The following is a 22023-nucleotide window of genomic DNA, read 5'->3' on the forward strand; positions in this document are numbered from 1 at the left end:
GGTTTTTGATTTTCAATTTTCCCGCAATTCAAACGATAAATACCTGAAAAACACGTGAATTGTGTTGCTGATGGCAAATTCTATCATATCCTTGGAGATTCCATCCCAATATTGGCTGAAAATTCATATCGAAAAAAGTGATTTTTCTGTTTACCTTTTTTTGCTTTTTTTCTTTTGGTCGATCAAACAGTGCGCCCGTACACTGTGAATCGGCATTACACATTTTTCAGTTTGGTTTTACACATTTGCATGGGACTTTTGAGTTTAACCAGGATAACACACTTCGTGTTACTAAAATAACATGAATAATACTGATTCTGAGTGTTTGTTTTCTGAACTTCCAAGATGGCGGCTTCTTCGCTACCCCCTGTCTAAAATGCACGTTTATTAATTTTCCTGTAAAATTTATTCAACAATTACGTAGTACTACTCAACTTAGCGTACACCACAGCTGTGTTGACAAACCTCAGCCCACCTGTCAAGTCGGGAGAATCGGATACGTGGATCGTTTGTTTGGGTTGTTTCACCTGTGATTTTTCCCTCGAAACTCCAGCGAAAATGAACGTAAGTAGCAATGTGGCACGCAGTTTCCCCCCCTAACTCTGATTCTCCCCCCCAGGAAGCGGAAATCCCCATCGACATCCACGCCGGCAAGCTGCAGGACTGGCTTGTGTCGCGGCGGATCGTGGCCAAAACCTGGCACCAAAATGTTCGCGAAGTTCGCAGCAAAATCAGCAGCGCCCTCACGGACATGCCCGCCCACGACGGGCTGGTCCAGCTGTTGATGGGAGCCCACATCAACTACTTCCACTGCCAGCAAATAATCGACATCCTGAAGACGACGGAGGCCGACTCAAAAAATGTGTTTGGCCGGTACGGCAGCCAGCGGATGAAGGACTGGCAGGAGATATTGCGGCTGTACGAACGGGACAGTTTGTACCTGGCGGAGGCGGCCCAGATTCTGGTGCGGAACATCAACTTTGAAGTGCCTGGGATTCGGAAGCAAATCAAGAACTTTGAACAGCTGGCCGAGGAGGCCGACAAGAAGATTGTGGACTTGCAGCGCTCGGAAACGGTCGTGATGGCCGAATATCAGGCGCTTTGCAAACAGCTCGGCATTGCCGGCGACAACGTCCGTCAGGAGCTGGTGAAGAAGGTGGGCGAACTGCCCGAAATGCTCAACAAGATAGCTGCGTCGGTTCCAGCTCTGAAAAAGGCCATTGAGTTGTATGGCGCCTTCTTATCGAACGCTGGCTGCTTGCCGGTGCTGCGTCACGTTGCGATAACGGGGAACACCACCGTGTACGAGTTCCTGTACTCGGAACCGCCGCTGTCCATCGAAGAACCACCCGTCAAGTTTAAAACGGACGAGGAACCAGCAGAAGATCCCGCCGGGGGAATCGACTTTGGTGATGACAACACGGGTGCCATCGACTTTGGCGGAGACGCTGGAACGATCGATTTTGGGGGTGCCGACGAGGTTAACCTGGAAGTTGGGGACATCGATTGGGGAGCTCCGGCCGACGAAGCGGGTGGCGCAGAAATTGACTTCAGCATTTCGCTGGAAGAGAGCGGAATTGTCGTTGAAAGTGATGGCAACGCGGGAGGGGTGGCACGCGGGGACGAGGCGTACTGCATGTTTGATTCGCCCGAGTATCGGGAAAAATTTATCAACGAGCTGCTCGAGTTGGAAGCGTTTTTGCGGATGAGGTTGTACGAGCTGAGCACGGCCGACAAGGTGCAGATTCTGTCGCTGACGATGATGGACAACTTTCCGGATCACGACGCGAAAAGTTTGACGGAGATGTTGTCCCATGTGGACGTGGTGTACAGCAATTTAAGCAGCGCCCAGATTCAGCACCTGCACCAGATTAAACATTCCCCCAAGTGAGTAGCAAACAGAAGGATTTTGTGCAAATGAGTTGCCACAGATCTGACAGGAAGCTGAAGTTTAAACAGTGGATCAAAAATGATTACAGTCATCCCACAAATTCGGAACACTTCCGGAATAATTTGTCAATAACATGCCAAATGCAGCTTTTTTGTGCAGGCCAAGGATTGATACCTAAGAGCATGCAATGGCACTGACCTTGTTGCGTGCTCTTCGGTTGACGTCCACGTAAGGAACATCCTGGAAGGAGCGTAACTAACTACATCCGTAGTTCTGTTAGATCATCCGAATTATCTTGATCAGAACAGTATAGCTCTGGTTCCTTGCGAGTGTCCTATTTTCTTACCTCCACGTTGGCTTGGTTTTCATGATGACCTAGCTGGTGGCCTGGGGAAACGGATCGTAAACCTTTGACCACCGCGGGTCAGAGTCGATACGGCTAAAAGAAAGGGGCGCAACAATGTGGGAAAGGGAAGTAATTTGTGATTGTAGACGGTATTGTTTTGATTCGCAGTATGTTGAGTCAACTGCTGTGGATGTACCTGAAATATCGCACAACGGAGTTTCTCTTCTCTTCATTCTCAGCTACCACCTATCTCCTATTTTTATTTTGCTCTTCTGATTCCCAATTCTTCACTGATTCTTCTATTTAATATCCAACATTTGATTTTAATTTTACTAACTTTTGATTCTCTTATCTCTCAAAGCTTTTCCACTCTTTTCTATCAATTAATACTGCTGTAACAAACTTTGTTTTGTTGTTTTTTTTTTCCTTAAAAATATACTTTTCCTTAATGTACTAGTAATATCAAGTCTATTTATCATTCGCCTAATCTTTTTTTTGATTTTATTGCGAATTTATTTATTTGAATAATTCTTTATCTGTCCTATAAATTATCATTACTATAATCTAAGCTTGTTTTGTATCTCTATTTATTAACTATTGTCTAATTTTACATCTAATACATCTAGCTTCTCATTTTTATTCTTCAAAATACGCTCATCATTCTCTTACTTTTGATACTTGATTTTTATAAAATAAATTCTTTTTTACTGTCAATTGTTTTCAATCTTCACCCTTTTTTCAAACAAGTGAGGTTTGAGCCCTTACTCAATTTATGGAATGGTTAAAGGATTAACACAAATATTACTGGTTTACTTGGTAAACTTTTATAACAAGCTTAGGACCAAAATATTGTAACAAAACACCGCGACAAAAGAAATAGCAACATATAAACACAACTCAACACTAGGAAAGATTTCAGGAGAAAACAATACACAGTAAAATAACAACTAGTTTTTGAATTCAAACTAAAAATAAAACAGTTTTTGCTTAAATAAATGTTGATAGGCTCACTATAAATGGTTAGGCGCGCTTAAACCTACATCAAACCCTACGTAATGTACCACCCCCGGCCGAGTTAAAATGCGTAACCGGAAAAGAAGGTGTGCATGCCTGGCACTAACACTCAAAGCGTGTTCTAGCGTGCTGCTCGCACTGACTCAGAGCAAGGGTGAGATGTAGGTGTAAGGGCAGTGCGTGTTCGTCGGGAACCTGGTGCATAAGATCGGTCAAGGCCCGTTCTTACACTGAAAGTTGCGAATTGCGAAGTTTTATGTACCCTACTTAACGAATTATTTTCAATAAACATTACCAATTGGGTCCTAAAATGAAGCTTAGATTGCTGATCTTATTGTTTCCAGCGATATAGCTTATTTTTCTGAGTACAACGACCCTTTGTACGACCACAAAGAGTTTAAAATGGATTTTTAAATCAATATTGAAAAATTAACCTCGCGATCCTTCTTGACAGAAAAGTTCCAAGGGGACCATAGTTGATCCATCGAAAAAATGTTGTCTTGTAAAAAAAAATGTTGCTTTAAAATGAAAAAAAAAGTGAGCAGAAATGGTTTTTAATCGAGTTTTTTACCGTTGTTTCAACTCAAATCTCCCCCCTCTTCTCCAGATACGTGGACATCCTGACCGGCAAGCTGAAGCAGAAGCTGCTCGCAGTCGAAAAGATGAAGGACACGGGCCGGCTGAAGCGCGACCAGGCCGCCAGCTTCCGGTCGCAGGGCGCCGACCTGCAGCCCACCCTCGCCAAGGTCATCGAGCAGACGCGCACGCTGCAGGGCCAGATCGAGGCGGACATTTCGCGCCGCTACAAGAACCGCGTCGTCAACCTGATGGGGGCGAATTTGTAGACGAGTTTTTGTGTGTTTTTTTTTGCATGGAAATTGTGAGAATTAGTTTTTTTTCACGAAAATTGTTTATATTTTTCCGTTCGCAATAAAGTTTATTTTTCTGATTGATGGAACTTAAAACAGAGGATGACTGGTTTTCATTGGAAATTGTTTGAATGTTTATTTTTTATTTTGCATTTTTAGTGTTGTTACGCGAGTTGGTTTAATGGAGGAAAAGAACAAATACATAAGAGTAAATAAAAAATCTTCCACTTGAGGGTACGCTTACATGCTAGGGGAAACAAAAATGTGTTTTTTCTCCTTTCTTCTTCGTCTCTAATACAATATCAACAATGACAATAACTTAAAAATATCGAATATAATCAAACGCGTGATGCCGTGTCCAAGTTTCGCTCCACATGAACAATATTTAGGTATAAACGTGTCAGAAGAAACCTACGTCGTCTAAATCGCTTTAGGATAGAAAAAAAATCCTTCTTTTCTCTCTCGTCCGTCGCACTCGGATTGCGGTTAATAAAAATGAGTTTTCCTCAGAGAGGTTTGAACATCTTCGCAGTGTCGATGGCGATCGCTGGCTCGCGCAACCCTAAACGGACGTCCGGCTGGCGAGGCCCACCTTTTCGGCAAAGTTGCCCAGCAGACTGCCGAGGGCCGAGTCCGGGCCGGAGTTGAACTTGAACGCGATCGTGGAGAAGTAGCAGTTGTAGAAGAGTGTCCGCAGCTGGGTGAGGCGCTCGCGTCGGCTGTGAATTGGGAAGAAATTGTGCAATGTTAGACATGCGAGACCTGGCGCTGGAAGTTCGCTTCATACAACTCACATAGCGAATAGATCGACGCGTCGCGGGAAGCACTCGGAATCGATGGAAGCCGTACAGCAGCTAGGGGCGGGGACGCCACCACCGCCTGGCTCCTGCGCCTGATTGGCGTTCGGCGTGGAAGCACTGTGGCCGAGGCCGGACGGTCCGGGATTGCTTCCGACCAGCAGCGGGTGAGGATGGTGGAGTGGATGTTGCTGCTGCTGATGACCGGCGGCCACTCGGTGAGGATGATGCACTTGCTGCTGCTGCTGCTGCGAGGCACCCCCGGAACAGTGGCACCCGGTGGCGGCGGAGGTCGCGGTTGGGTGCTCGCTGACCGACTCGCGGAAGCTGCCCGTGCCGGTGACCATTTGCCAGCTCCCGACCGAAAGTGACGAGGTAGACTCTTGTCGTTGGCGCAACCGGTTTGCGCTGGGCACCGTGACGGGACTAGTTCTGGAATGATGGTACGAAGGTGATTAGTATCAACCTGACGCGTAATTCGTATTGATTGGTTTGGTACCTTTTCGGTGGCGGTGACCACTGGATGTTGTGATTCGAACTATCGTGAGATATGCACCCAATACTGCTACTGCTGTCGTGACTATGCGCCGAGAAGCCGTTATTGCTAAAAAAAGAGAAAAGCAACGTTGAGTACGAGTTCTGCCTAAGCAATCCTGCCCCCAACTCACCCATTGAACGAGTTGACACTCTCATCTCCGTTGCACCCGCCAACTCCGGCAATTCCACCTGCACCAACACCAGCACCTCCACCATTCCTCCCGCCTCCGTTTCGACCCGCGATCGCTATGCTATTGCTTGCCCCGCCCATCATCAGCCCAACGCCGCTCGTCGAGACGCACGTCTGCGTGTCGTGCATCGAAGAACTGCGTCCACTTGCGTAGCTCGACGTCGAGTTGAGCGACACGCTCGAACTCCGCATGTCTCCGCCGTCCAGCAGCAGCGCGTCCAGCATGCTCTCGCTGTCCGTCCGGATCACGTCGATGCTGCTGCTTCCGCTGCTGTGCTGACTTCGCGTCCGACGGCTCAACACGCTGTACTCGTCGTCCACGATGTACTTGAGTATGTAGAAGCAAAAGTAGAAAATCACCTCGCCCTTGTTCAGCCGATCCGGCAAGTTATGCCCAAACAGCAGCCAATCGTACGCGATCGTAAAGTACAACATCTGGGCCGCGTTCAACGACTGATGCACGACTCCATCCGCCCACAGCGAAATCCGCAGCAACGACACGAACAACGGCGTTCGATCCCACCCACTTATGCAGTGCACCAAAATCCCCGAACTGCTCTCCTGCAGGTACTTCAGCAGCAACCGCAAATAGTTCTGCGTCAACTTCACCAAATCCCACTGCTTGTAGTTCGTCCAGTCGATGTTCAACCCGGCCGTCACGCTATCGTCTGGAACACGAATCCCCGCGTCCACGTACGACTGGTTCCAGTCGAATATCAACCCCTCCCCTCGACAATCATTATCGCGATATTCCCGGAAAAACTCACACCCCGGATACGGCAGCGCCAAAATCTTAAAGAAACTATACCGGTTCTCCTTGTCGACCTTCTCCGACGAAGTCACCTTCATCCAGAACTTCACCTTCTTGTTCTCCACCATAAAATCAATTATCGTCCCCACATTCAGCGCCTTCAGCAGCCTAATATCCTTCCGCCTCAACCGACCAAACAACGGCCAATCCTTCGAGTCCGACTCGTCCGACGACGAGTCCTCCTGCACGTCGTACGCCTCATCCCCCGGCTCCGGTGGCATCGCCTCCGCCGCATAAGCAAAGTACTCGTACCCCGACCGGCCGTAAATCTCCGGCCCCCCGGAAAGCGTCGCCGACCGGCAGATGTACTTGCCGTCGTACAGAATCACCGGCAGCGGGAACCGGGCCCGACAGCGCGCCAACCGCGCCTTCATGATCAGGTACCGCAACCGGTTCGCGTCGATCTTGCCGTCGACGGCGATCTGCTCGCGGCACGGACCGCTCGGCGTCACCCCATCCGGGACGTCGTCGCCGCCCGACGACGATCCGTACGGGTAGCGTTTCTTCAGCTCGTCCTCCGGAATGAGCAGCTTGATCGGGTAGTGCGCCGACAGGTCACCGTTCGCGTTCGCCAGCTCGCAGACGGTGTAATCCTGGCGCATCAGGACGCCACATCGGTGCACGATTTCGTCACCCTGGAGGGAAGGAGGATGATGTTAATTTTTCAATGCTATTTTTTGAATATTGAAATATTCAGTTTTTGCTTTTTGGGCGTTTTTTAATACCCCTGCACAGTGGTCGGATCTCGGATACACAAATTTAGCAGGAATAAATTTATTTCCACTTCAGGGAAGCATTTTCGAGCTTCAGTGTGTAAGAAGCATTTGTTAAGAATGAAATTCTAAATCTTTTGGTCAAAACGATATTAGGGTGGTCCAACAATTTCTAATATTTTCAAAAACTATCTTCGCTTCTAGATGAGATAGAGATATACTTTTTTCGGCAGTATTGTATACTAGCCATTTTAAACAACTTTGTCGAAGACACCAAATCTCTATCTCTTAATCTGATCATTCTACAGCATTTTATATGAAAAGCAGTAGGGTGACCCATCAAAAAAGTTTTTTTATTGTGTATCTTTTTTGTAATATTTTTGGCAATTTTGGTGTCTTGGGACATATTTAGAGCATAAAAATACGCATCTTTTGAAATTCGCAATTCGCAATTTTCAGTGTAAAAACGGGCCTTGACCGATCTTATGCACCAGGTTCCCGACGAACACGCACTGCCCTTACACCTACATCTCACCCTTGCTCTGAGTCAGTGCGAGCAGCACGCTAGAACACGCTTTGAGTGTTCGTGCCAGGCATGCACACCTTCTTTTCCGGTTACGCATTTTAACTCGGCCGGGGGTGGTACATTAAGTAGGGTTTGATGTAAGTATAAGCGCCTAACCATTTATAGTGTGCCTATCAATTTTCATTAAAGCAAGTACTGTTTTATTTTTGTTTGAATTCAAAAACTAGTTGTTATTCTACTGTGTATTGTTTTCTCCTGAAATCTTCCCTATTGTTGAGTCGTGTTTATCTGTTGCTATTTCTTTTGTCGCGGTGTTTTGTTACAATATTTTGGTCCTAAGCTTGTTATAAAAGTTTACCAAGTAAACCAGTAATATTTGTGTTAATCCTTTAACCATTCCATAAATTGAGTAAGGGCTCAAACCTCACTTGTTTGAAAAAAAGGGTGAAGATTGAAAACAATTGACAGTAAAAGAGAATTTATTTTATAAAAATCAAGTATCAATAGTAAGAGAATGATGAGCGTATTTTGAAGAATAAAAATGAGAAGCTAGATGTATTAGATGTAAAATTAGACAATAGTTAATAAATAGAGATACAAAACAAGCCTTGATATTACTAGTACATTAAGGAAAAGTATATTTTTAAGGAAAAAAAAAACAAAGCAAAGTTTGTTACAGCAGTATCCAATTGATAGAAAAGAGTGGAAAAGCTTTGAGAGATAAGAGAATCAAAAGTTAGTAAAATTAAAATCAAATGTTGGATGTTAAATAGAAGAATCAGTGAAGAATTGGGAATCAGAAGAGCAAAATTAAAAATAGGAGATAGGTGGTAGCTGAGAATGAAGAGAAGAGAAACCCCGTTGTGCGATGTTTCAGGTACATCCACAGCAGTTGACTCAACATACTGCGAATCAAAACAATACCGTCTACAATCACAAATTACTTCTCTTTCCCACATTGTCGCGCCCCTTTTTTTTAGCCGTCTCGACTCTGACACGCGTTGGTCAAAGGCAAGCTTCCCTGCACCGTGCGGTACACGCGGTTCAACTGTACCTCGGGTTTGCTTTGCGCCTGCTTTGTTCGGTTTACACCCGTACCCGACTCACACGAACCGAGGGTATTTTGGTTCATCGTACCAGCGCACCACGACACTCTCGGTTTGCCGCGTCGGTTTTGTGTCTGGCACTCACCATGGCATGAACCCGGTATATGAGCCAAGGTGCTTCACTCGTCACGAGCCGAGGTACGTGTCGTGGTACGCGCTGGCGGTACAAAACGGGTTCAATACCACGACACGTACCACGGCACGCTGTGTTTATGCCATGGGTGAGTGCCAGACACAAAACCGATGGGGCGAGCCGAGAGTGTCGTGGTGCGCTGGTACGATGTACCAAGATACCAATACAAAAATGGGTTCAGGCACGTGCCGAAGCTAGAAAACCAAACCCGCGGTGTGCGTTGGCACTGGCGCATGGGAAGCTTGGTCAAAGGTTTACGATCCGTTTCCCCAGGCCACCAGCTAGGTCATCATGAGAACCAAGCCAACGTGGAGGTAAGAAAATAGGACACTCGCAAGGAACCAGAGCTATACTGTTCTGATCAAGATAATTCGGATGATCTAACAGAACTACGGATGTAGTTAGTTACGCTCCTTCCAGGATGTTCCTCTTAGGTATCAATCCTTGGCCTGCAAAAAAAAAAAAAAAAAAAAATACGCATCTTTTGAAATGTCAACAAAGTCGCTAGGTCATTTTGGTAAAAAGTTACAGCGTTTTTAAAGTTTTTATCAGGCCTTTTTCAAATGTTTGTATCGTTTTGAGGGGGACACAAAAAATACGCCCCATGGTGCATCTGACAGCTTAAAACTTCTTCTTTAATCTGAATATAACATCTCAAAAGGGTTTTTCTTAAACCCAAGTTACAGCGATTTAAAAATGGTTATTTTATGAGATTTTGTACCATGCTATATGAGAAAATTTACATGAATGTCGCATAAACCAGTATCAAAACTGCTCTTAATGAGCTCTAATGCAGGTAAGTTTGGTTTGTGGACACACGTGGTGGAACCCGGTTTTTTATGGCAACTAGGGTGGTCTTAGATGATCTAGGGTGGTTCATATTCGTACACTCTTATAAGTTATGATTTGCTCCATGCGAATTGATGGAAACCATAACCTGTTTCAATAAGTAAAGCAACTGAGAGTACGACATCTGATTAGGGTGGCTCAAATTAATTAGAAAATAAAAAGATTAAAGATTTTATTTGTTATTGTAGTAGGCCATGCCTACAGCAGCACCAGAATTTCACTCAAATCCTGACAGTCCACAAAGTCGGACGCATTTCGATAAACGCTCTAGTCCAGCGGTACTCAACCTTTTCTTGGCTAGGTACCCCTTTTCGTTTTGCTTAAGTGGCTAGTACCCCTTAGTTTTTAAACATGAAAATTTTTCGCTTATAGGAAAACGAAACTATTGGCACTACGCCCCCCGGGGCATGGCCTTCCTCTAACGTGGGATTTCTGCTCCAGCGCCTCTGACGAGACAGGAGAAACCGGGACCGACGTTTTACTTCACCATCCGATAGAAGCTCAGTGGATAAGGCGGGAATCGAACCCGCGTCTCATAGCATCATCGGGATCGGCAGCCGAAGCCGCTACCCCTGCGCCACGAGACCCACCACCGCTTATAGGAGTTTCTTTTAAATTCCAAATACCGATTTTTTTTTTTTTTTGTATGAGAAACTTAAATTTTGGAGAAAAAAAATCTGTTTAAATGTTCTGTAACTGTAACTCGTGGGACTCGTGGGATAGAATTTAAACTAAATATGAAATTTTCTTGGACCAATTTTTATTTGCTTCCTGGGTGTTTTTGAAGCCGCATTGATTCAGGGTTCTTCAGAAATACTTAAAAAGTGAAAAAATATTTTATTGAATATTAAAAAAATCGAAAAATATTGTTAAAAAGTTAAAGTTTGTGTCTAGAATTGTTTTAAAACAAGTACTGGGTAGGCCAAACAATGCCCATGTAGGGGAAAGTGGGGTAAGCTAAGGAAATGCTCGTTAAAACCGTTAAAAAATCTGTCGGATTTTTTGATAGTCATCTTATCCCAGGTCTTGACTAAGACTTTGATAGAAGTTTCTAAAAAATCCAGTTTTTCACGATAAAAAATGGATTATAAAATTATTGATTTTCAGTACGTTTTACTCAACTAGTTGGGCAAGACGAACAACCCGTTGGGACAAGAGGACCAATTCATATTTTATATTGTTATTTTGCTTACAATTCAGATTTGATTGTATTTGATACGTTTCTTTCATTTTTAGCTGGAATAATAATATTTTACTAATAATTTGATCGTTTTTCGAAAAAAATAATATTATTTGTAGATAAATGGATTATTTTTATTATATCGCTATATTTTGTATGAAATTTTTTTAATCATTTTTATCAGTTTTTAAGTAGAGGAGAAAAGCAACTCGCGACATAATTTTGAGGCTAGGAATTTTGACAGGTATCATACATTTCATAAAGTATTCGCCTCCTTTTCTCTCCCACAAAAAAAAACCGGGGACAATGTAGCTGTCAAACTAGGCCAAAATGTTAAAGTCACTCACAAAATGAACTTTGAGTGATTTGAGTTCATTCCTGACGTCACGATTTTCTCCTCTATATCCCAATAAAATATGTTTCTGCAGCAATAGAGGAGAAAATCGTGACGTCAGAAATGAACTCAAATCACTCAAAGTTCATTTTGTGAGTGACTTTAACATTTTGGCCTAGTTTGACAGCTACCTCGTTCCCAGGTTTTCTGTAGGAGAGAAAAGGAGGCGAATACTTTATGATAATCATACCTGTCAAAATTCCTAGCCTCAAAATTTTGTCGGGAGTTGCTTTTCTCCTCTATTTGTTCCATTCTTAAAATCCATGTGGAACACTTGCCCCACTTAAACAAGGTTTTTTAAAAGCTTTCAACAAAAACAACGACATGATAAAACATACTTTACAATAGGTGCAAATCATTGGTAGGGACACTACTGATCCAGGAAAAAATGCATTTTGATAAACTGCCCATAATTGAAAATTCGGCTATTATGCCAAATCAAGTATTCCGAGAAAAACGCGTTTTAGTGTTTGACACAAAATCTCCGTCAAGGTAATTTCCCATAAGAGTGGCATATTAGCCGTTTGGTTTTTCGCATCGGCAGCCAAGTCTAGACACTATTTCAGTAAAATTCAAGTTCCAGAAGATGCGTTGGAACGTCCTCTACCACCTGGTGATAATATCTCGTTTTTGCCAAAAGTGGATATTAGCCGTTTTTTCAATGGTGAGCAGTAAAATGAGCCTTAAAACGAACCCTAAGGGTGGATTTTCATAACTCCTGAATTATTGATCTTGAATTCATGTTACCGGTTCAAATTTTACAAGAATTATTTTTCAATCATTTTCAAAGTTTTATCTACGAAATAATGCAGAAATGTGTTTGCTTACATGAATAAAAGTGGCTGACATCAATTTTTCATCAATTCTTATTGAATTATTTAAAAAAAAACTGATGTTAAAAATTCAAGGTGAGCGCGACAACAATTGAATTGATGTCGAGCAACAATTCAATTCTTGTCGAACAAGAATTCAATTCTTGTCGAGCAAGAATGAATTTATAGCTAACAAAAATTCGTGCTATAACCTGATTTGACAGATGTTTGTGTACATTTTCGTTATTCTGCGATTTTTTACGGCTGTTTGATACAGGTCGCCGGAGCGGAATCGCTTCGCCAGCCGGGTAAAGTAACAAAGGCAGGTTCTGCTCGCATCTTGGTACGGATCGTGTTGCTGCGGGTCGTCTACTATCGGTTCCAGAAGAGCACATGACGGGATAACTAGCGATTTGATAAAAAAGGAAAAAATAGGTCGAATAGAGCGGCTGCCGTGGCGGAGAAGGATCCGGCGGTTTTGATCATGATTTGAATGATTTTATTTCTCAAGTCAAGCCAATTCCGTACAATTCAAGTTTCTTCTCACTGGACTAGTTCTCGTAATCTCGTAATCGTCGGTTCCTCAAAAAGGCAATCCAAACCTCTGTTTACACCTAAGCTTCCATCCCCCCAGAGTTCGAACTGACGACCAGCGACTCTACCGAAACAGGACCCCGGGAGACGACTTTTTCAACTGGACTAAGCTAACGACCTATCCCTCTAGTTTAGACCGGGGTTCACATTTACATCCAGGCCGACGGAAGGCCACCGCGATTTTTAATATGCTTGATTGACCGAATTTTGTCCTGCAAAAGAATCGAAGTGAACTAATGACCGAAACTGATCGATACCGCAATCCGACATGGTGCAAATCTGCCTTTTCTTTTATTTTTTACTCGCTGGCAAAAATGAGTTGGAGGTTCTCAATCGTTTCATATTCCTGCAAAAACAATTTTAACTGAGCTTGAATGGTTCCGCAAACATCAGTCGTACAGTTTTTACCATCTGATTTTGACAGAAGGGCCACGTTCACTCATTTATTTTGCGCGAACGCAACCCAATTTGGCTGCTTTGCCATAAAATTGCATGCAACATTGCACCGGTTCGGAACCGGTTTGACAAGAATTCAACAGCAAGAAACAAGAATTCAGGAGTTATGAAAATGGACCCTAAGCCTTATTTTGTACTTTCCAAATATTATAAGAAAACAAAGACTTTGAAAAAAAAAACTTCACTCAATCTTATGCCTCGTGGCGTCTACGTTGTTTTGGTGGTTGTGTGGTAGCAGAATCAACTAACTGCATTGCTAGCAACAATTCTTCATACGGGAAACATCAAAATTGTAAAAAATTACGGCCATACGAGCGATTGTTCCTCTAGCCCCACCTTCCCCTACTTTCCTACGATTCATTTTTTCTTTCCTGCTGAATTGAAAGCTGGGTGCAGAAAAGTGGTTCGCAATGCGGCCTCAATTTAGAACTGTCAAAGCGGAACCAATTTACTGTTCGCAAAATGATACCAAGAAGTGGCAAGCATTGTGATCGATCTATAATTTACTTTGACAGGAAAAAAACGATGTCGTCGAGCTTTTAAGGTATTCGAAGTCAACACATCTTAAGAAGAGGGTTGATATCGAGATTGGCATAATTCGTCGTAGACATTTTAATATGTCTATGAATGGCACCTGCCAAATAATATTGAATAATCTTACTCCGATATTTTCACTACACTTAAAAGGTACATAATCTCGGAACTTCCATTCGGTTCACAAAAATCCACCCTCTTTTGACAAAACTCTTCATCACGTGGAAAACAGAAAAGGGCTCTTTTGGCCACCCATTGTTTAGTCCACGAAGAAAAAAAAACGAAGCACTTAATTTTTCAGCGAAAACTTTATCATCAACAGATCCAAAATGTTTTAAAACAATTCACTTCAGCAGCAAAAAATAAGTCACGCTTGAGCTTGAACATAGCCATCTACTTTGTTTATGTTTACAGCTGTAGTGCAGTTGTATTAGTGAGAAGCAGTGGGGAGCTTTACGTTACGTTACGTTACGTATTTTGTCTTTTCAGCACCCAGATTGAAAATACTGCAAATTTTACTAAAAAACTTTTTGATAAAGTTAAGTTTTCGAGTTGTAACTATTTTCAATTAAAAAATCAAATATTTTGCATCTCTCAAAAAAATCTTTACTGTCATCTGGGGCGAATCGGGACTACAGTTTGAATAGGCACAGCAGTTTTTAGAGCACTTAAAAGCCTGAAATTTGGAAAACGATGCACTTGTTCAGATGTTCTGTGTCTGTATTATATTGTACAAATATTGTACAGTAACAAGGCTAATACAGCTGTTCCAATTCGCCCCATGTGTCCCGTTTCGCCCCAGATGACGGTACTGCTTTTTTGAACATTGAACATTTTAACCTTTTAAACAACACCACGATAATATTTCGAAAGAGTGTTTTGTTTGATAATCTATATATATAAAAAATTTCGACGGTTTTGTTCGAACGCGAATCAGTTCGATACGGAGCGTCGGATCAAGAAGCTTTTTGTTGCGTTGGGTTCGTATAAGCCCAAGGAAGGTTCACTTTGGCCTTTGGCCACTCTGGAACCGATTCCGGGGCATCGACAAATTGTATGAAGAAAGTTACGTAAAATCATATTTTGATCACAGGAGGCTGAATAAGCAAAAAATCAAAAAACGTAAAAAAACGAAAAAAAAGGCAGAACGAAGTTTGTCGGGTAAGGCTTGTTTTTAACAAATTTAAAAAAAACATAAAGAATTTAAGTTAATTAAATTAAATTTAGTAATGAATGATTTTACAAGATTTTAGAATTTAAGGATTTTATGTTTAAGGAATTTATTTTTCAATAAGTGTTTTTATTATAATTTAACAGTTCTGCTCCAGGATGTTGCAATTCAGAGATTTGAAGAACCTTTAAACTGAGATCAACTCATAAGCCTTTGCAGGGAAGAGGTACAGATTTTTAATTTTTATTTTTAATTATACCTACCTTTTTTTTTTTTTTTTTTTAGCAGGCCAAGGATTGATACCTAAGAGCATGCAATGCACAGTGGGAAAGCCCAAAATAACTGCAACATGATTTCGCGCAAACCATCGATTGCTACACCAAAGTTTTTGCACCAGGAATAATCTGATGAAAAATCGCACTGCACGGACCAGTGGCCGGAGTACAGAACATGATATCCGGATTTTTAAAGTGTCAGATTTATCCAATTGTGAACTGATAAGCTTTCTTCTACCATGAATAGTCATTGAAAACAATCCTAGAATAATATTAAATACCATAGGACCCATCGGAACCGGTTCCACCGATCTCCGGTGGCCACATCCGGAACAGCATTAGGAAACAGCGTAAACTAGTCATGCGACGTATCAAACTTCTTGATTTTGGATGAGGACATGAGTTATAGACTTCTCTTTTAAAAACATGAAGTTTGATATGTCGCAAGAGTGGTTTCAGGAATTTGCCAAATATGATCTTCGGATGTGGCCACCGGAGAACCTGGGAACCGGTCACCGGAGACAAAAATACATTTTAAGGATATTCTCCATCCAAAATCAAGAAGTTTGATACGTCGCATGACTAGTTTAAGCTGTTTCCTAATGCTGTTCCGGATGTGGCCACCGGAGATCGGTGGAACCGGTTCCGATGGGTCCTATGGTATTTAATATTATTCTAGAATTGTTTTGCATGACTATTCATGGTAGAAGAAAGCTTATCAGTTCACAATTGGATAAATCTGACACTTTTTCCAAAAATCCGGATCTTCCGGTGGCCTGTACTCCGGCCACCGGTCCGTGCAGTGCGATTTTTCATCAGATTATTGTTCCTGGTGCAAAAACGAAGCTTTTGGTGTATAGCAATCGATGGTTTGCGCGAAATCATGTTGAGGTAATTTTTTGGGTCCTTTTTTCCCACTGTGCAATGGCACTGACCTTGTTGCGTGCTCTTCGGTTGACGTCCACGTAAGGAACATCCTGGAAGGAGCGTAACTAACTACATCCGTAGTTCTGTTAGATCATCCGAATTATCTTGATCAGTACAGTATAGCTCTGGTTCCTTGCGAGTGTCCTATTTTCATACCTCCACGTTGGCTTGGTTTTCATGATGACCTAGCTGGTGGCCTGTGGAAACGGATCGTAAACCTTTGACCACCGCGGGTCAGAGTCGAGACGGCTAAAAGAAAGGGGCGCGACAATGTGGGAAAGGGAAGTAATTTGTGATTGTAGACGGTATTGTTTTGATTCGCAGTATGTTGAGTCAACTGCTGTGGATGTACCTGAAACATCGCACAACGGGGTTTCTCTTCTCTTCATTCTCATCTACCACCTATCTCCTATTTTTATTTTGCTCTTCTGATTCCCAATTCTTCACTAATTCTTCTATTCAATATCCAAAATTTGATTTTAATTTTACTAACTTTTGATTCTCTTATCTCTCAAAGCTTTTCCACTCTTTTCTATCAATTGATACTGCTGTAACAAACTTTGTTTTGTTTTTTTTCCTTAAAAATATACTTTTCCTTAATGTACTAGCAATATCAAATATATTTATCATTCGCCTAATCTTTTTTGATGTTATTGCTAATTTATTTATTTGAATAATTCTTTATCTGTCCTATAAATTATCATTACTATAATCTAAGCTTCTTTTGTATCTCTATTTATTAACTATTGTCTAATTTTACATCTAATACATCTAGCTTCTCATTTTTATTCTTCAAAATACGCTCATCATTCTCTTACTATTGATACTTGATTTTTATAAAATAAATTCTCTTATACTGTCTATTGTTTTCAATCTTCACTCTTTTCTTCAAACAAATGAGGTTCGAGCCCTTACTAAATTTTTGGAATGATCAAAGAATTAACACAAATGTTACTATTGTACTTTTGAACAACTTTTATAAAATGCTTAGGACCAAAAATTGTAACAAAACACCGCGACAAAAGAAATAGCAACATATAAACACGACTCAACACTAGGAAATATTTCAGGAGATAACAATACACAGTAAATAACAACTAGTTTTTGAATTCAAACTAAAAATAAAACAGTATTTGCTTAAATAAAAGTTGATAGGAACACTTTAAATGGTTAGGCGCTTATACTTACATCAAACCCTACTTAATGTACCACCCCCGGCCGAGTTAAAATGCGTAACCGGAAAAGAAGGTGTGCATGCCTGGCACGAACACTCAAAGCGTGTTCTAGCGTGTTGCTCGTACTGACTCAGAGCAAGGGTGTAAGGGCAGTGCGTGTTCGTCGGGAACCTGGTGCATAAGATCGGTCAAGGCCCGTTCTTACACTGAAAATTGCGAATTGCGAATTGAATTTGGGGTATTTTTTTAGTTTTTGAGCATTTGAAATTATGAATATTTTTATTTCTTTTATTTTTTTCTCCCAGATATCTCTAGTGGCTCCAAAAAGAATGCGCAATTTTTCATAGCAATTTACAGGGTGGCGAAGGATTTCTAGAAAGTGAAGCAAGTATGTATGTGGTATGTATTTTTAGAGTATTAATCAAAAATTGGAATAAAACTACATAAAACAACTCATGTAGAGAATTCCACTTTTTCAGACTACGTTACCCCATGTCATGTGACATTGTAGCTTTCTCATTTTAATTTTAGTAAAAAGCCAAAAACAAATTTCTAATCTTCCCAATCACCATCACCAACTCTCGCACAAATAATCCAGCGAAGCTGATAAGTGGTGGCAATAACAACCCGCGCTTAACCCCAGCAGCGACGGACGACGGGCAGCAAGAGAATCACCACCGCCGTAACACAGTGTAAAATCTTTGTGCGCTATAAATAAGCGTCCGCGTCGCGTAGCGAGGACGTAATCCACCCCAAAGTGCGGCGGGCCAGAGGGAAAAGAAAAAGGATCGTCGTGTCAACACAAAACGGCACGATCTGCGAACCTGCTGCTGGTTTTGGCTCGCGCAGTAAACAAGAAATAAGAACAGAGGGAAAATCAAGAACAAAACTAAAAGCGCACGAAAATGTAAACACAACGCGCGAACCTGGGACTTGGACGGGGTTGGGAGAGAAAAGAAGGAGGAGGAGGCGGAGGTTGTGCTACAACGGCAGCCGTAGAAGCAACAAACACAAAGAAGATTAGGCCTGAACCAGTCAACAAGAGTGTGTAAATCGCTGTAAATGCGAGCAAGAAAGGACGCAAAAAGGCGTAGAAAAGGGGGTTTCTCCGTATTATGATATCGGTTCGCGAGAATGTTGCGCATTAACTGGTTGAGGAGGTTTCCCTCCCGGGTAAAGGAACCTCTTGGAACCCCAGAGACTACGCCAACAGCAAAAGACCTTGGGGAAAGTAGGTGAATAGGTTAGGATTGCTTTGGGCTGGGGCGCAGCCACCGAAAGTGACCACGTTCAAGCACATGACACTGTTTTTCTTCCCCCCACTCTCCCTTAACCCAAATTCCGTGGACACGTGTGGAACCATATTCCAGGCTTAATCCAGATTGATACGTACGACGTCGCACTTTTTCGCACTATATAGATTCCGGGCAAAGTACTCCAGCAGCTGCTGGATGTCCTGCTGCAGAATTTCGCTCATCCTGGAAGCTGCTGCTGCTGCTGGTTGTGTCCCACATTGGCGAACCCTACGGCGGAGGGCGGACGAGATGCGCGAACGCGAACCAAAGTGCCTTTCGGGAAGAATCTTGGAACCGAGAGAGCGCGCGCGATCCGAAGGCAGAATCACGGACACGGATAACTGCGCGGATAGTTTCCCTGAGAGCAGCACACGACACTTTACGCCTGCGAATATCCGTTTTGCGATTTTTTCTTCGTTTCTCCACTTGCGGGACGGATTCCGACGACGACGACGCACAAAAATGCCAAGAAAGCACGTCTTCGAAACGTCACGGTGACGGATTGGTGTTTTTGTCTCGCTCGCGCGCGAATCTTTTGTCTCTCTTTTTGTTCATCGCAGGATGAACGCTAGCGCTGTTTTGACGGTTTACACGATGTTCAACACCTCTGGAGTTTGGATAAAAATCATTAATTTCCTCACTTGAGTAAATTATTTTTAACCCAGTTTTGGGTGGACTGTATTCGTTTGAACTTTAAGGCAAATCCATTTTTTTGGGAAAATATTTCGAGAATCTAAGATGTTTTTATTCAAAAAAACCGTCTTTAACATATGTGGACAACATCCCAAAGTGTCTCTGGGTAAAATTTGAACCTGATTCATTGAGTTTTACGTAAAATAGCTGTCGGCCACCATTGCTAGTACCAACCACTAGTGTCTTCCTTTTTACACTCAACCCCCGGTGGTTGGTCACTTTTTCGTTTGACACTTTTTTAGTTTGTACCCCGTTGGTTGGTCAAAGTCAAACTAAAAAGTGACGAACTGTCACTTTTTACACGGCGCTCACGCACACTATCAAAACAAACGTTTGGTAGTATGTGTGAACTCCGTGTAAAAGGGGTGTCAAACTAAAAAGTGACCCCGTTCGTTTGACAACAGTTGGTGTCAAACCAACGGGGTTTGAGTGTATTTGCAAGGACTTCGCCGCCCTGGGCTCCTAAGTGTATGAAAGTATGGCACGGAGCGACGGCGCCGAATACCCATATTTACAAACAGAATTTTAGAGCGCCCGCCGCGGGATTCGAACCGGCGACCTCTGGATTGTGAGTCCAGTGCGCGGTCCGATTGATCCACACGGGCGGGACATAAAACACAAACTTAGGCATATTATTTTATTAGATTGTAGTCGAGACAATTCCCTACAATTTGGTGTACACTCAACCCCCGGTGGTTGGTCACTTTTTCGTTTGACACTTTTTTAGTTTGTACCCCGTTGGTTGGTCAAAGTCAAACTAAAAAGTGACGAACTGTCACTTTTTACAAGGCGCTCACGCAAACTATCAAAACAAACGTTTGATAGTGTGTGTGAACGCCGTGTAAAAGGGGTGTCAAACTAAAAAGAGACCCCGTTCGTTTGACAACAGTTGGTGTCAAACCATCGGGGTTTGAGTGTATAGAGAGTCATAGTTTACCTAACAAATATTTGCATATTTGGCTATAGAGATATCTAAGCCCGATCTCACGCACACTAGCACGCCATTTGTTTTGCTGGAGGGTACAAAATTTAACCTCAATCTTTTTCGTGTACGTACACGCAATACATGCGCACGTAGATAACTCTATTGCCGAAAAAAAAATTTGAAAGCAAATATTTCCACGTGTTTTTTGCTCTCTCACGCTTTCTCCCACTTTTCTGCTGTTGGGTCCGGTTACAGTGATGCCAGAATAATTTCTTGTATTTTTTCGTAAAAGTTTATTTCGTAAGACAATATTTTTGATTTTGAACATAATATTTGGTAAAACCTAGATGTCAAAGTACTGATATGGCAACATTAGAGGTACGCTGGAATTAGTTGCTTTTCCCTTATCCGTTTGGAAATTAAACAAAAAGCGATTCAGTAATGATCATTTTTGCTGAAATTCAGGAATGTAACAAAATCAAAGCTAAGAAATTCAACAATGGCCTATCTACAATCACTTAGGTTAGGAAATTTTTACGTAGCGTACAGAAAGTCTTCATTTTCCTTATATTTTTTAGCCTTTTTGGCAGGTTGGTAAAACGAAACCATATAACAATTTTTTTTGAATAGGTGTTCAAAAACTTGTTTTTTTTTCTAGAAGCCTAGATTTTTGGATATCAAAAGATCGGAAATTTTATGCCATTTCCGATGGCACACAGGATGACTTGTGAAACATCGGACGGTTGACGAAACTAAACGAAAAAAACAAATCTATCGAACCAAAGGCCCCCAAAACTTTGTTATCTCTACTCGAAAATGTTTATTTTGCAATTCTATGGTAATATGCGAACACTTAAAAAAATTGAACTATGTTTTTAAAGAATCCTAAATTTAAAAAAATGTCAAAAACATCAATGTACAAAACGATAAAAAATTCTAATTCAAAAATTCAAAAACTATAAGCGGTTTACGCACTTCGGAAGGAACCGGTCAAGAAAAAAATCAAATGGACAGCAGCGGCAGCGCAAGCAAGTCAGAGAGGGTGAAGAAAAGCCCCAAGAAATCGCTCCCTCTCCTTTGTTCTGCCGTTCGGAAAGCTGTTTCTTGACCCCTTTCCTTCCGATCTGCATACTAGCCTATAAAAAGCTCAATAAAAATCAAATCCTAAATTAAAAAAATCTAACTTTCTTTAAAATAAAAATTTTAACTTTTTGGTGCATTTTCATTGTTATTTTCACTACACACTTCCGGCCGACAGCGGATTTTGCACTAAAATAGTACCATCTATGAGGGATCGGACAAGAAAACAACGCAGTGGCTAGCGAAGTGCAAAAAAAAAAGAAAAAGAGAGGACGATGACGTTGCGGACGGAAGTCACCAGATAAGATGGCCTCGAAGGTTGCGTTGACGGGTATTGAGGCACTCGGAAATGTCAGTCCCGGTGACGGTAGCTCAAGCTCGATCTTTTCGAGGCTGGACGAGAAGAGCAACCCGGAGAAGTCACGGGTGAGTAGTAAAAATATGTTTGGTATTTTTTTGTTAGAGATTTAAGTTAAGCTTAAACCTCGGCTTAAACCTTACAAAATGTTGTCTATTCTTGCCATAAAAGGTTTTTTTTTCATATTTAAAGTAATACATTTTTTTTTGCAGATATAACAATTTTGTTCAATAAATGTATGGTAGTATCAAAAACATTCCTACTTTTCACTTACTGCGAATCGAGAAATTAAAAAGAGAGATATGAGCCGGTAAGATGGAGTGACATTTTCGCAGTTGTCATGGAAAACTTCACAGAAGCTTGACAGACAGT

General features: G+C 42.0%; 2 protein-coding genes across 2 annotated transcripts; one reads left to right on the top strand and one right to left on the bottom strand.

The window, feature by feature from the left end:
* The first annotated feature begins 421 nt into the window (after positions 1-421).
* Positions 422-4377, top strand: LOC6031812 (CDK5RAP3-like protein). Its single transcript, XM_001842467.2, has 3 exons — positions 422-564; positions 620-1887; positions 3859-4377. Exons 1-3 carry the CDS (start codon positions 559-561, stop codon positions 4094-4096), a joined length of 1512 nt encoding a protein of 503 aa, XP_001842519.2. The 5' UTR covers positions 422-558; the 3' UTR covers positions 4097-4377.
* On the bottom strand, positions 4244-19107 carry LOC6031811 (myotubularin-related protein 14). Its single transcript, XM_038252551.1, has 5 exons — positions 18694-19107; positions 5586-7090; positions 5417-5521; positions 4915-5349; positions 4244-4839 (listed from the first exon to the last, which is right to left on the bottom strand). The coding sequence occupies exons 1-5, from the start codon at positions 18775-18777 to the stop codon at positions 4683-4685; spliced, it is 2286 nt and encodes a 761-aa protein (XP_038108479.1). The 5' UTR covers positions 18778-19107; the 3' UTR covers positions 4244-4682.
* Positions 19108-22023: the final 2916 nt, after the last annotated feature.

Source organism: Culex quinquefasciatus, chromosome 2, assembly GCF_015732765.1.
Source record: "Culex quinquefasciatus strain JHB chromosome 2, VPISU_Cqui_1.0_pri_paternal, whole genome shotgun sequence".
In the NCBI taxonomy this organism is placed as follows: domain Eukaryota; kingdom Metazoa; phylum Arthropoda; class Insecta; order Diptera; family Culicidae; genus Culex; species Culex quinquefasciatus.

What these genes read in the sequence shown, in the direction of transcription:
- LOC6031812 (XM_001842467.2), top strand. An exon ending in CAGATTAAACATTCCCCCAA is followed by an intron (nt 1,888 to 3,858) that starts GTGAGTAGCAAA and finishes CCTCTTCTCCAG; the next exon opens with ATACGTGGACATCCTGACCG.
- LOC6031811 (XM_038252551.1), bottom strand. Translation starts at nt 18,777, where the DNA reads ATGAGCGAAATTCTGCAGCAGGACATCCAGCAGCTGCTGGAGTACTTT. An exon ending in GTGCGAAAAAGTGCGACGTC is followed by an intron (nt 7,091 to 18,693) that starts GTACGTATCAAT and finishes CCTTCCCTCCAG; the next exon opens with GGTGACGAAATCGTGCACCG. An exon ending in TGGTCACCGCCACCGAAAAG is followed by an intron (nt 5,350 to 5,416) that starts GTACCAAACCAA and finishes CCATCATTCCAG; the next exon opens with AACTAGTCCCGTCACGGTGC.